Here is a 12,835-nt window from a genome sequence, read left to right as displayed (position 1 = left end):
GCAAGGAAGGAGGCATTCACCTCTAATTGCAATTTATACTGTCAGTGCTGGTTAGCCAGGCATATCAGTGGAAAGGCGGAAGCTGAAAGCTGCCTACATGTAAAGGGTAACTTAAAAAATGGCAAAAGCTAAATTAAAAAGCATTGAGCTTTGAAGAAATGTGTTCTTAAGCGTTATTTTAAGGTGTCCCAGACTCCAAATTTGTGAACTTCTTCAGTAGTTGGAGTGTTTTTTGGTGATCTTCAACCAGAAATACGTGGTAGCAAGAGTTGGTAAGGGCCTTGCTGACCTTGGTTCTGTTTGGTGCTTGGCTCCATCCCAGCTGAATTCAGGTTGGACACAGCAGAACCTGAGAAGTTTCTGCACGTGGGGTTACATTGGGTGCTGGCCCTTGTGCCCATGTAAAAGCTTAAAATTAAGAAGTGGAGCAGCTGTTTCTTTTTACTTACCCTGCTGTGAGGCAGCACTCCTACATTTCTCCTTCATGCCCTCATCTCTGCTCCACATCACAGCTAGAGTGTGTAACCACTTATGTAGAACTGCTATTTCTGTCCTTGGAAGGGAGGTTTCCATTTTCTCCAGCACTTGCTCTCTCTCAGCTCTTGTCACATAGATGTCTCTGGGTCCCAGCAGAGCTGTGGAGCCCTGGTTACAGCAGCCCCCATGGTTGCCACTAGAGATGTCAGCCACAGGCTCTGGAAGAGAAACCAGGCTGTGCAAGTTCTGTCTGGAAAGCACAAGCAGAAATCCAGGGCAGGACCCTTGAAAGATATTTTCAAAATATACAGCTACTGTTACTCTGAAGCTGCCCACCCCTTTGTGCTAGTAAGAGTGCTATCTGACATCTGCCAGAGACACTCCTCATCCACCATTAAAACTATTTATACAGAAGCCTGGCATCTAGCCAGGTGATAAGGCATGGTGGTGGGATAGGAATCAACCACATAGGGACCCAGAAGTTCCTCTTGTGTCCTGGAGGGCAACAAGCTGTCTAGCCTCAATTCAGAGCCTTAGCTCCTCAGCTCCTAGCAGACTATGCTGCAGTATGCCTTTGGGTGGAGCTGATGGTGGCAAATTAAGGAATGTATGGCAGAGCTCTGTGGGGTCTTCTCCTCAAGCACTTTCCAAAGCTTCTGGATGTGGCCTGGGCTCCAGCTCCAGCATTTGTGTCTGCGGCTCTGTCAGGGTACAAATGCTGTCACAGAATCACAGAATTGTAGGGGTTGGAAGGGACCTCCAGAGATCATCGGGTCCAACCCTCTGCCAAAGCAGCTCCCAGCCCAGGCTGCACAGGGAGGTGTCCAGGTGGGTCCTGAACGTCCCCAGAGAAGGAGACCCCACCACCTCTGTGTGCAGCTGGGAAGAAGTTCCATCACTTTGGTTTCTGTGTTAGGCATAGGTTCTACTTTATGTGCAAGGTTACAGATTTAGTGACATGAGGCTGTCCTGTGTTGCAGGATCTGTGGATTCCTTACTTCACGATCACAACTGACATCACTGCCTCAGCAATGAGGGTCCACACTGATGGTAAGTGCTCAGGCAGCTGCTCCTGCAGCATTCTTCCAGAGTGACGCAGCACTTGAGCATCACCCCTGCTACTCTCAGCCCCTTTAAATTTCTTTTTCCTTTTGTTTCTCCCTCCTCTGTTATTTGCTGAGCACCAAACTGTGGTTGTACACATAACAACAAACAGAGCTGTGGGGAAGAAATTAACTGAGATGCTGAATTCACTGTTTAGAGAGCAAATGGGTCCACTGGCGCCATTCTGTGTCCTTAAAACATTCTGCAAAGTGCAGGTGTATTAACAATAAATCAGAATTAATGCAACCAAAGCAATTTAAGATTCAAATTCTCCATAAATGAAGATGCATTCCCAATGAAGAGACTCCAGTGCCTGAAGCAGAAGCTGAGTTAGGCTGTCATTTGTGTCCAGTCCTCTTTATTTCTCTGGTGGAGAATGAATTCAGTATACAGTGATTAAACAGAGGAGAAAGATCTGAGCTGTCTGCCTTGCTGTCGGGATGTGGTGGCAGCCCTGTGGGATATTTGCATTAGCTTTTGTCTGGCTATTTAGAGTAATGATGCAGTGAATCAAACATCGGTGAAGATGCTCCAAGCCTTCCAGATGCCCCAGATATTTCTGTGGGTAGAGGAAAGGCCTCTGCTGCTATGTCTGCAGCATTCCTGTCTTCTGCACTGGCTGTCCCTCTGTAGGGCTGTCCCTGCAGCCCAGATGTGAGCTGCAGAGCCACGAAACCACACTGATCCCATGATATTGGCAGTGTAGGGCAACCAAGGGGGCTAAGGCACACAGGAGGGGATTTGCCTTTCGTAGAGGTTGCTTTCCAGTTCCACAGCAGGTTAAGCCAATGAAGTTTCAACACACCTAAAGCTGCTGCTAAAAAACACAAGGCTGTGTAGATGATAATTAGAACAAGAACCATTATGTATTTAAAATAAGAAAAAAGTCGATTCCTCTTTTGCTGGGAAGAGCTGTTTGTTTGAAACACTGAGTAGTTAATTACTGAGAAGTGAGCCAACACTGCAGTACTTGTTTATTTTTGATATTTTAAAGATTTGATTCTTAAACACGACTCCTAGCATCTTTGGAAATGCAGCATCATCCAAATTCAGCTGTTAGAAATGTTACAAAGAGAAATCAGTAAATAAGAACCTGAAAGTAGAATGTCTTACAAGAAATTGATTGGCTCTGTTTCCACTTGATTGAGCTTTGTTTATAACAGTTTAAAAGATGACAACTTTCTTCCTTACAGCACCGTTAACAGGAATGTGCTCAGCAAAGATCTGAACGTGGTGCCAGTATGTGGTGGCAAAGTGGAGATTTTTGCTTCTTGCAGTAGGTTTCTGCAATGGGTATTTTTCATGTTCAGCTTCTGCTGAAAGCCTGTTTTCTGTGTATCTTTGTAGAACATAATGGCTTTAGCTGCACTTCAATCTACTTATTCTTCCTATTCCTTTCTCCCCAGGAGAAGCCTTTTCCTTTCTTTATCAGTGTAAGCTCAACAAAGCACTAAAGATGATCCCTGCAGTCCAGCATATGCTGACATCTCCTTACGGGCCATGAATATGAGATGTGTCCTTAAAGCCCTGTTTCCTAAGGCTTTTCCCTGACTGTGGATCTGAATGGCCTTTTAATTTATTTTTTTTCCTAGCCAGTATTACGGTACAGAAAATAATGAACTGCTTTAATCACTTGCTAACAGTATTCTCAGGAGAACCTCTATCTCCCGATCCTTTTGGTGAGTGTGGATGCCTGCCCCATCTCTGGCAGCATATGACTGCAGTTGCTGCCCCATTTTTCTCCTGCAGGCTCTCTGTGGAGGTTCATCCGTGCCAGCATGTCTCTCTCTGGGTACATGCCCCCACTCTGCGACCCGAAGGATGGGCACCTGCTGATGGACGGAGGTTATGTCAACAACCTTCCTGGTAGGTGTCCACGTGGGGTGGGAGGAAGCTGCTGAGAACACATCTCATCACAGTCTGCAAAACTTTGCCCCTCGTGATTGCTTTCCAAAATAAGGAAGGAGGATCACTGCTGCAGCCACCCTTAATCTCGTGGTGGTTACCAGGAGGCACTGTTCTCAGTTTCCTGGGTGTTTGTGTGGCTTTATTAAGGCTGTTCCTTATTGTGGACTGTTTCCTGATACTTGTATTCCAAAAATGTAATTCCAAGCTCATTTTGAATTTTTTACATTGTTACTGCAAGGAGAGAGCAGAAATTAACTGCGAGCATATCGTCCTTGTTTCTTTTCAAAATGCATCACTTGAATAGCAAATAATTCTGAGAAAGCAAGGGTATTAATTGTTCATTATTCAGCCTGGTGACTGTGTTAGTAGAACATGTTGTATCAGAGCACTCACTAGAGGACTGTTGGAAGTAAATGGTAGTTGGTATTGAAGGCAGCCTGGTAACATTATTTTTTCTTTATAGTCCAGCTGTGAGTTTTAACTGTAGTGTAGCCACAGAATTTGAAACGATACTTCAGTGGTTTTGTTAAATCAGATGGCTGCTCTTGAGAACAAATCTGCCAGTGTGTCTTGGAGGAGCTGGCAGGATGCTCGGGCTGTGGAGAGGGGGCAGCCCCATGCCAGCATGGAGCTCCTGTGCCAGATGTCAGCTTTGTCCTCCCTGCCATAGGGGATGGGGCTGGTGGCTGAGCTGCATGCCCAGAGCCTGAGGGGTTCTGCTGCTCTTGGTTAGAATCATTGCGTCATTAAGATTGGAAAAGACCACTAGGATCATCGAGCCCAACCATCAGCCCACCCCCACCATGCCCACTGGCCGTGTCCCTCAGTGCCACATCCACCCTTTTCATGAACAGCTCGGCCTTTAGCTCAGGGGAGCAAGAGCCCTGAGGATAGGTAGCTGCTCCTGCAGGGGAGAGGTGGAACTGGGGTGTAGGAAGGCTGATGAGAAGAAAGGGTTGAACCCAAAATGGAGCAAAGGATGTGTTTTATGGCAGAGCTGTTGTCATGGTCAGGAAGCAGTGGATCATGACAGTAACCAAGACATGACAGATGCACAGTGTCATTGCAGTTTGTGTACAGATAGGAGGAAATCCATCTGAGCATCCTAAATCTGTTCTGTGTTCAAGACGAACTATATGTTCTTGTCAGGGCCATGTTTGCCTGAAAAACAGAATAGAAATAACACAAGTAGACCCCCCACAAGTTTCTACACTTTGCTGTGTGTGTCTGAGTCAGCAAAAGCATGAATTGCACATTGAGATGCTGTTTCCACCTGTACTTATTGGTACAGGTAAGTTATTGGTATTGGTAAGTGAATCCACAGGTGGCACAGGGTGGAAAGGATACAACAGACTGAACCAGCCCAGTAATGTAAATCCATGTTACTGAACAGATCTGATTTAAATATGTATCTAAATTAAGCATCTAAGTTGGCACTTCGGATCTGTGGTTTTCCTACGCACAACTATTCTAGGAATTGCAACTATCTTGGACTCTGGGGGTGTGGAGGAAATATAAACGCGCTCTGTGAGGTGTGTGTCCTTCTCTCCCCTCCTTTGGCACTTTCCTAAATTCTTGCTGTATCCACAGGCTGCGGCTCATTCTCTTTGTACTGACCTTGAAGTGGGAGGTGTTGTCTCATTCCTCTCTCACTTCAAATAGGAATCTTCCTCTTGGATTCAAAGCTTTTTGCAGACTGAAGTCCTCCCAGCCTCTCCTTGCTGTCTGCTTCCTTTGCTGCTCCTTTTCGTCATTGTCTTCCCTCTGCAGGGTTGCACCTCTGCACTGCTGACTCCTCTTTATGGCCATCACCACTTGTTCTCTCTCCAGGTCCCCCAGGTCTTTGTCCTCATGGGAACCACCACGCTTTCATGCTGCCCCCAGTTGCACCAGGCCAGGTGTTTGTGCTGTTTCTCTTCTCCCTGCTTGCAGTTTTGCTGCTGCCTTCACATTGATTCTGGTGACAGAATGGTGCCAGAGTGACTTGGGTCATCCTGCCCACCTAGGGAGAGCTTACCCCAGCAGTGGGGTTCACCAGGAGTTCAGCAGTGTGGCCTCACCGTGCCGTTAAGCAGGGCTCTCTGCTGCATGCTGGGATCTCACAGCTGAAATGGAGCAGGGGGAGTAGGAATCTGCCTGGGGAAGTGGTGGCTGGGCAGGCGTGCTGCACACGTTTACATCTGAAGCTGTTCAGAGAGATGCTCCCAGTGGGCACGATGTCAGGCTCTATCTTCTTGAGCAGTGTGTACGTAAGCTGTGTCTGTGCAGCACTGGAGTTGACATCACTGTTGGGAGTGTACTGATGTGACCTTTTTTTTCTCCCACTAGCTGATGTGGCAAGGTCCATGGGTGCTAAGGTGGTGATTGCAATCGATGTGGGGAGCCGAGATGAGACCAACCTCACCAACTACGGTGACTGCTTGTCTGGCTGGTGGCTGCTCTGGAAGAGGTGGAATCCACTGGCTGAGAAAGTCAAGGTACCACAGACTGCACTGCAGTATCCCCTAGTTTTATGGGCAGAGCAGGAAGCTTTTCCTTGATTCTGAATCTTCCAGAGAAGATTTAGATTAGATTTGAGGAAACATTTTTTCTCTGAAAGAGTGGTCAGGCACTGGGATGGCCTGCCTAGGGAGGTGGGTGAGGCACCATCCCTAGCGCTGTTCAAGAAGCGTTTAGATGAGGTGCTAAGGGATTTGATTTAGTAGTTTAGTGGGTAGGGATGGTGATAGGAGGATGGTTGGACTAGATGATCTTGTAGGTCCTTTCCAACCTAATGTATCTATGAATCTATGATTATTTAGGAGCAAGCCTGTGACAGATAACATCGTTTCTTGGACTTGAGCACATGCTTATGGTCAAAGAAAGACAGGCAGTGCAGTGACACAGGGAAATGGAGCATCACTGAAGAAGGTAGAGCTCTGTCTGAGGAGGGGAGCATGGCCTGCAGAGATGGTAGATCGATGAGAGCACAGAGACCTTTTCTTGTAGGTGGTGTTAGTTTTGATAAAGTCCGAATTTATGGACTTTACCAACAAGTAATAACTTTGTCTGGTTCAGTGTTTGTATCCTAATGTCTCTGAGCTGCTGACTAAGGAGGTTTTAGCACTAGGCACTAATTAACAACTACTGCTCATATATACACTCTGGGCTGCAGAGTATGATTTTTTTTTCTTGTTGCCAATTCTATTGTATATTCTTCTGCGTGTCCTAAATTATCTGCCTTTGCAGTGCTCCCCCAAGGGAATGCTGTTTCTTTCTTTACTAACAGCAGCTGACATGTTATCGTGTGGCAATTGGAATTAAAATACTTGCTTCCCAAAGTTAGGAAAAATATTACAAGCTCTGGGTAGTGCCCTGTAATCTCAAGTTTTTTCTCTGATTACTCTGTTCCCTGAAAAGGTCTCGTGTCCCTGCGAAGCAGCCTGGCTTCCCTTTTGGAGGTGGTGCAGCTCTGAGTGCCCTGCTTTGTCTCAGCAGAGTTGACCATGCTGCTCCCAGTGTGTAGTGGGAATGTTTGGCTGGTGAAATGGAAGACCTTGGCTCCTCTTAGTAGTGCCTAGTGAAATATTGTGATTCTCCTTCTTTCTTTCTATCTGTGGAACACTGGAGAAGGTTATCCAGAGGGGATATGGAGAAGTCTCCACTTGTGGAGCTGCACCAAAACCCAGCTGACATGGTCCTGCCACGCTGGTGCTGCGTGAACAGGGGACTGTGACCAGGCAGTATTGAGAGGTCCCTGTCAAGCTCAGCAATTCTGTGGTTCTGCTGAATCTCTGCCCTGGTACAGTAGAGGTCATAGCTGATTTCTGCTGCAAAGGACCACTGTGCCCCTCTCACCTAAGCTCACATCTTTCTTAAGTTACCACCCCTATCTTGAAAGGGAAGATTCTATTCAACCTTGTGCTGCAGAAGCGTGTTTGAAGGCAGCTCCCTTTCTGCTCTTGGTTGTAGCCACTCCATCCTCACCATCAGGGAAACAGAGGAGCTGATGCGTGGAGGCTTCAGCAGGCTTCTGTACGCCCTTGGACTGACAGATAACTTCTGAATTGATTTCTGAATTAATCACGATCGGTGTGTCTGTCCTGGTTGGCAGGTGCTGAACATGGCAGAGATCCAGACACGGCTCGCGTACGTGTGCTGCGTGCGGCAGCTGGAGATGGTGAAGAGCAGTGACTACTGCGAGTACATCCGGCCGCCCATTGACCGCTACGGCACGCTGGACTTCGGGAAATTTGATGAGATCTGTGTAAGTGCACCGTGGCGGAGGCAGTTCCCCATCCTGACGTTCTGCAGAAGTCTGCTGCTAATTAGTACCTTAGCGGAGAGAGAGGAAGAGAATTCAGTTGGCACTGAGTGAATAATTGACACTCAGTAATACCGTGGAATGATATCACGACTGTGAGATTGGATTACCAGCAGAAATTGAGTTAGTAATTGTGATTATATAATAATCTGTAAGTGGATCGGTTCCCTCGCTGTCCTATGATGATTCACTCAGCTGCTTGGTAAGACCCCGCGCTGTCTGAGCTGTGCTGGGCAGCGGTGGTTTGTCACATGGTGTCATTTCTCTTCCTTGATTACGGAGCTCGTTGTCACATGAAAGATTGAAAGAAGTCTGCGGGGAAGCTGTGAATCATTGAAATGGAGGGCAGCATGCTAAAATATCCGACTTGGCTCACATTTCAACGCTTCTATTAATAAAGCACATCATCCATCTTTCCTCTACACCTGATAGTGTATGGCACCAATGTCAGTGGAAGGGCAGAGTGGAAGGGGTAGCACCAGGTTACACGTCTCTGGGATTTAGCTCTGTTTGTTTACAAACTGGAAATGAGCACGGGAAGAGCTGACTCCAGATGTGCAATTGAACTGCCTTAGTGACATAATCCAGCATTCCGAACCAAAACATTTCTGCCTGATTTGAGGGAATGATAGCAATTTCTGCTCATTATTTCTTGTCAAGGAAGTTATTTTACTGTCTTTTTCCCTTCTTTGCTTCAGCTGTGCAAGTATTTTCCACGTTCAGGTGTTTCTGCATAGCTTTGCTCTTCTTGTCTGGGGAAAAAAAAAAGAAAAACAAGGCTCCCATTTTTACGTAGTTCTACTTCATGGATGTGCTGAGAAGCCACAATGCTCATTAAGCTACAGGTTGCTTTCCCAGCACCATTCTCTAACACTGTCTTATAAATACGAAGCAAAAACAGTAATCCAGTTAAGCCCTGAAGATTTACATTTAAGAGAGTCTGTAGGACCAAGGAACAGCTATTCAAAGCCACGGGCTGATTTCCCCAGTGTCAGTGTCTTCCCAAGGATGTTTGAGGTCTCAGCTCTGGGGTAAGAGCTTGGTCTGCCAGCAGGAGACCTAAGAAATTCCCCCATTCAATAGTGCTCTCCTCCAGATGGATGGTCCTGGCCCCTCGAAAGCCCTGGCAGACAGACAGGTCTGATGGATCATGGCAGTAACAGTAAGCTGCCAAATCTTTGTTCACTCTCTGTCTAATTTGACAGCGTTACAGATAGTTGAAGACACCAGACAATTATTTCTCAGTGGAATAAAAGCTTGAGGAAAGTGCAGTTTGTCAAAGGTGTCAGTTTCTGTGAGCGGGTTCTTGGCACGAGATGCTATAGGTGCAAGGGGCAGCACCCCCCTGGTTTTTGTTTCCTATACTGCAGCAATGTGAGCTTTGTCCCTGGGGGAGATTTAAGCTGTGCTGACCTTACAGAGCATTGTGGGCATTCCTTTATTGCTGCAGGCTGGGAAGCAGTGGGTTGGTGATTTTTTTGATTTTAATTTCAGCTGCATACCTGGGTTTTACAGGAAATAGAAACAAGCAACGTGTCACTGCAATTCAGCTTGGTCAGATGGACAAAAATCCCTTCTTTAGGAGCAGAATCCCTGTTCTGTGTTTGCCTGTTGTTGTCAGGCTGCATGACGCTTCCCAAAGCTCAGGTGCTTTCGGGCACTTGGGCTGCATCAGATTGGATACGGATCAGTCAGGCCCCTTCTCCTGAGCAGTCACATCCAGTCTTGGCTGAGAAGCTACGATCAATCGAAGATGAATTCCACCCTAAGTTCTCACCCTGCTTTGAATCTTGTCCAAAAAACAGATGGGAAACAATAGCAGCTGGGCCAGGGCTGCTTCCAGCACCGTGGTGAGCGCGAGGCGTAGTGCGTGCTGCTGCTGCCAGAGCTGGAAATAGAATCCAGGGCTCCCAGCACCTGTTGCTTTGTCCTTTCAAGTTCATTCTTAAACACAATATCTGTTGTCTGATTAGGAAAAAACAAAAGTAAAACGTGGGGTAATTGGTTTATTTTTTCCAATTATTTTCGTGCTAGTGACAATGCCATTTTACTATCCCAAGTACCAACTACTTTAGACTTTCAGAGTAGTGGAATGTGGAGTGCATGGCTTTGCTTTTTGCACGTGCCACTGTATCTGCTCCAGCAAAGCAGCTCCTGTGTGCTCGGTGCTGTCTGGTGTAGCTCACTGAGGAGTGCTTGGTAACTGGTACCCTACAGGAACTTGTCTTGATCCAAGAGGTGAAAAAAACACGGAGTGTTGGAAGAGCACTAAGCTTGAAGGGTGCATACATAGATGTACTGAGTTGCTTGATAGTGCTGCTGTAGAAAACAGCTGTTTGGTGGCATTTTTCATTGCATAGTATGTGTGGGGGTCAGGGGTCCATTGGCTTTTAGAACTAAAGCAGCACTGGGTTTGCTTTATCGATCCCACTGATGGCTAGGCTGCGTGGTACTTGTAGCTAAAGGCTGGAAAGCACCAAAAACTGGATCCAGGCTTTGGGGTAGACCTGTGGATTTCCAGCAGTTATGTAGACGTGACATCACAATTGTGGGTTTTTTTCACCTTGTTCTCCTCTACTTTTTTTTTTCCAGGAAGTGGGATATCAGCATGGGAAAACTGTATTTGGCGTGTGGTCCCGGAGCGGCGTCCTTGACAAGATGCTGCGAGACAGACAGGAGACTTGCAAAACCAAAACTTCTGATGTGAGTGTTCAGTTGAATTGCACTATTCAGCAGGAGCTACTTGATGGCACCAGAGTGTGGTCAGGGATGTGAGGAGAGTGCTTGCCTCAAGTGCTGTTTTTTGTGTGAGTGCACGTATTGAAAAGTATTTCAGGCAGGAGTGTGATCACTTTTTTAGAAACTTCTTCCCTTGAGCCACAGCCTGGAGAATGAGGTCCTGCACTTCTTGCATCATTGGCTGCACTTGTGACCAAAGCATGCTCCACCTGAGTCTCTCTGGTCTTGACAGGTGTGCTTACAGAGGAACACATCCAAAGGACAGTCTCCATCTCTGTTATCTCATGCAGACATCCACCCCCATTGCACCACGCACAATGCTGTCTCTGAGGCCCCAAGAATGGGCGTAGCCCTCTGCAGGGCAGCTCTCCTCCTGCACTTTATTCTAGCAGGTTCTTTGTAACCCAGAAATATTCACAATACTAAAGTACTGGAGGGAAGGCAGAGTGCTCACCCACCACCAGCACCTTGTGGGATACACAGCTGGTGTGTGTGGACGTGCCCACCTCCTCTTCTTTCTGGTGTGTGTCAGCAGCCTGGAGACACCAAATCCTGCTGGAGGAGCTGCTCCCTGCCCCGAGTATTGCAGTGGAAGGGGTGACTGTGCCCAGCAGGGCTGGGGCAGAAGGATGGTCTGTGGCTTCCAGCCTTGGCCACGTTGTACCCACTGCATGGATGCATGTCTCAGAGAAATGTTGGCTAGGCACGAGTAACCTATTTATTTTTTTGTTCATGTTCAGCAAATTTCAGGCAGTGCCTGGGTGTTGTTCTTGCTGCTGGAACCTGCCCTGCCAAGGCAGCAGTTCTCCCAGCTGTCCAGTGCTGGTCGCAGGGGATGTGAATTGGGATGGCTGGTATTGATCTCAGGCATTGCTGGCTTTCATGGTATGACTCAAATAGTTCTAATGTGCTTCCAGAAAGCTTGAATTAAACCCTTACCATGGATACATTTTTAGCCAGGAGTTAAAATCCGTGCAAGGCCTTAGACTGGTTTTGTTGCTTTTCTTCCTCGCTCCCCTGCTAGAAAAAGCATTTTGTAAGGCACTGAAGCTAGAATGCTGCTGTTGAAGAATGGGGTTTCAGGCACCTTCCAGTGGGAGGTGCTTGTTTCAGCACTTTGGGGTAGTTGAGATGTGAAAAATGCCTGGTTACGAAGAATCTACTGGCTACACAGTGTGCCACGTGCAGTCCTATTCCATTTTTTGCATAGAAGTAGAATGGAGATCTCTTGGGTTTGTAATCCCAGGACTGAATTCAGCCTCTAGAGCTGGGCTAGTAACTGTGGGCTGCCTGAATTTCCAGTTTCCGAGAAACTGTTGTCAGTTTTTTGAGGACTTGGGCTCTACGTTATAATATGTTGGCTTATTGTCCTCACTTCCTTTGAATTCCTCTGATTTAAAACCAAGTTCTACAAGGGCTTTACGTTTTACCCAGTAATTCTTCTTTATTGTCTTTCAGAGGTAGGGAAATTAGCAGTAGTATTTTAAGTGATTGCCAAAATGCATGGTAACTGTTGTAAGCTTCAGCAAGGAGAGTCAATAGAGGTGAAAAATGGCATTAAGGGTTTGCAGCTCTTCCAGAAATTGGTGGCTGAGCACTTGAGCTCAGCGAGAAGTGATGGAGAGAGGAAGGGTGGGCCTCAAAGCAATGGGCATTAGCCTAACAACAAGAGGCAGGGCTCAATTTTTCAGACACCCGTGTCTGGCTTGTTGCCTTTTGTCTCTCTCGGGTGACAAATTAGGATCTAGTGTTTGGAGGGAGTGTGAGTCACTTCTGAAATGAAAATGGATTTACTGGGGTAGTGAATGGCACCCTCAGCTCTGCCCCTGTGAAGGAACCCCGGGGGAGGGGGTGAATGCTGATGCCTGTTACCATCAGGTTAACTCCATCCAGGATGATGGGCACGGTGCTGGCTGGAGGTGAGCACATGGAGAAGTCAAGGGAGAGAAAACCCATGCGTGTCCATCAGAAATGGTTGTGTCCCATTTCATCCTCTGACTTTTATTACCAGCTGGTAACAAGCCTGATGAACATCTTCGTTGCTGTTAACAAATGTACCTTTCCAAGGAGACTTCTTTAAAAATTGCCCATGGGATGGGATGCCATCATTCAAGCTAATATTTCAGTCAAGTGACGATATTACAGCTGTGCATCGTGCAGGGTTTTGAACATTTATCACCATCTACCCTGTTGTTTTTTATGGCCCTTCCACTGCCAAGTAGGTCAGGCAGTGCTTGTAGATGTAGCTTGGCACTGCGCTGCTGTAGGAGCATTTAGAACGAGGCAGTAAATGGTGTAAGCACA

At 46.9% G+C, this 12,835-nt stretch overlaps 1 protein-coding gene across 3 annotated transcripts in view; it reads left to right on the top strand.

Moving 5' to 3' along the window:
- The window catches only part of PNPLA7 (patatin like phospholipase domain containing 7), a 198,824-nt gene that overhangs the window by 98,554 nt on the left and 87,435 nt on the right, over positions 1–12,835 (top strand). For all 3 annotated transcript variants that reach the window (XR_010622293.1, XR_010622292.1, XM_065737669.1), the window contains exons 28-32: positions 1,458–1,527; positions 3,331–3,447; positions 5,818–5,966; positions 7,583–7,735; positions 10,385–10,495. Coding sequence is in view for 1 of the 3 variants with exons in the window: in XM_065737669.1 (XP_065593741.1) it covers positions 1,458–1,527; positions 3,331–3,447; positions 5,818–5,966; positions 7,583–7,735; positions 10,385–10,495 (600 nt within the window). In the remaining 2 variants the exon portion in view is untranslated. The remainder of the gene's footprint in view (positions 1–1,457; positions 1,528–3,330; positions 3,448–5,817; positions 5,967–7,582; positions 7,736–10,384; positions 10,496–12,835) is intronic.

The sequence above is a fragment of the Cyrtonyx montezumae genome, unplaced genomic scaffold (assembly GCF_038088225.1).
Source record: "Cyrtonyx montezumae isolate F1298 unplaced genomic scaffold, pur_monq_1.0 scaffold_20, whole genome shotgun sequence".
Classification (NCBI taxonomy): Eukaryota; Metazoa; Chordata; class Aves; order Galliformes; family Odontophoridae; genus Cyrtonyx; species Cyrtonyx montezumae.
Note: the sequence above shows the minus strand (reverse complement) of the source record. Positions and strands in the feature narration are given on the sequence as shown.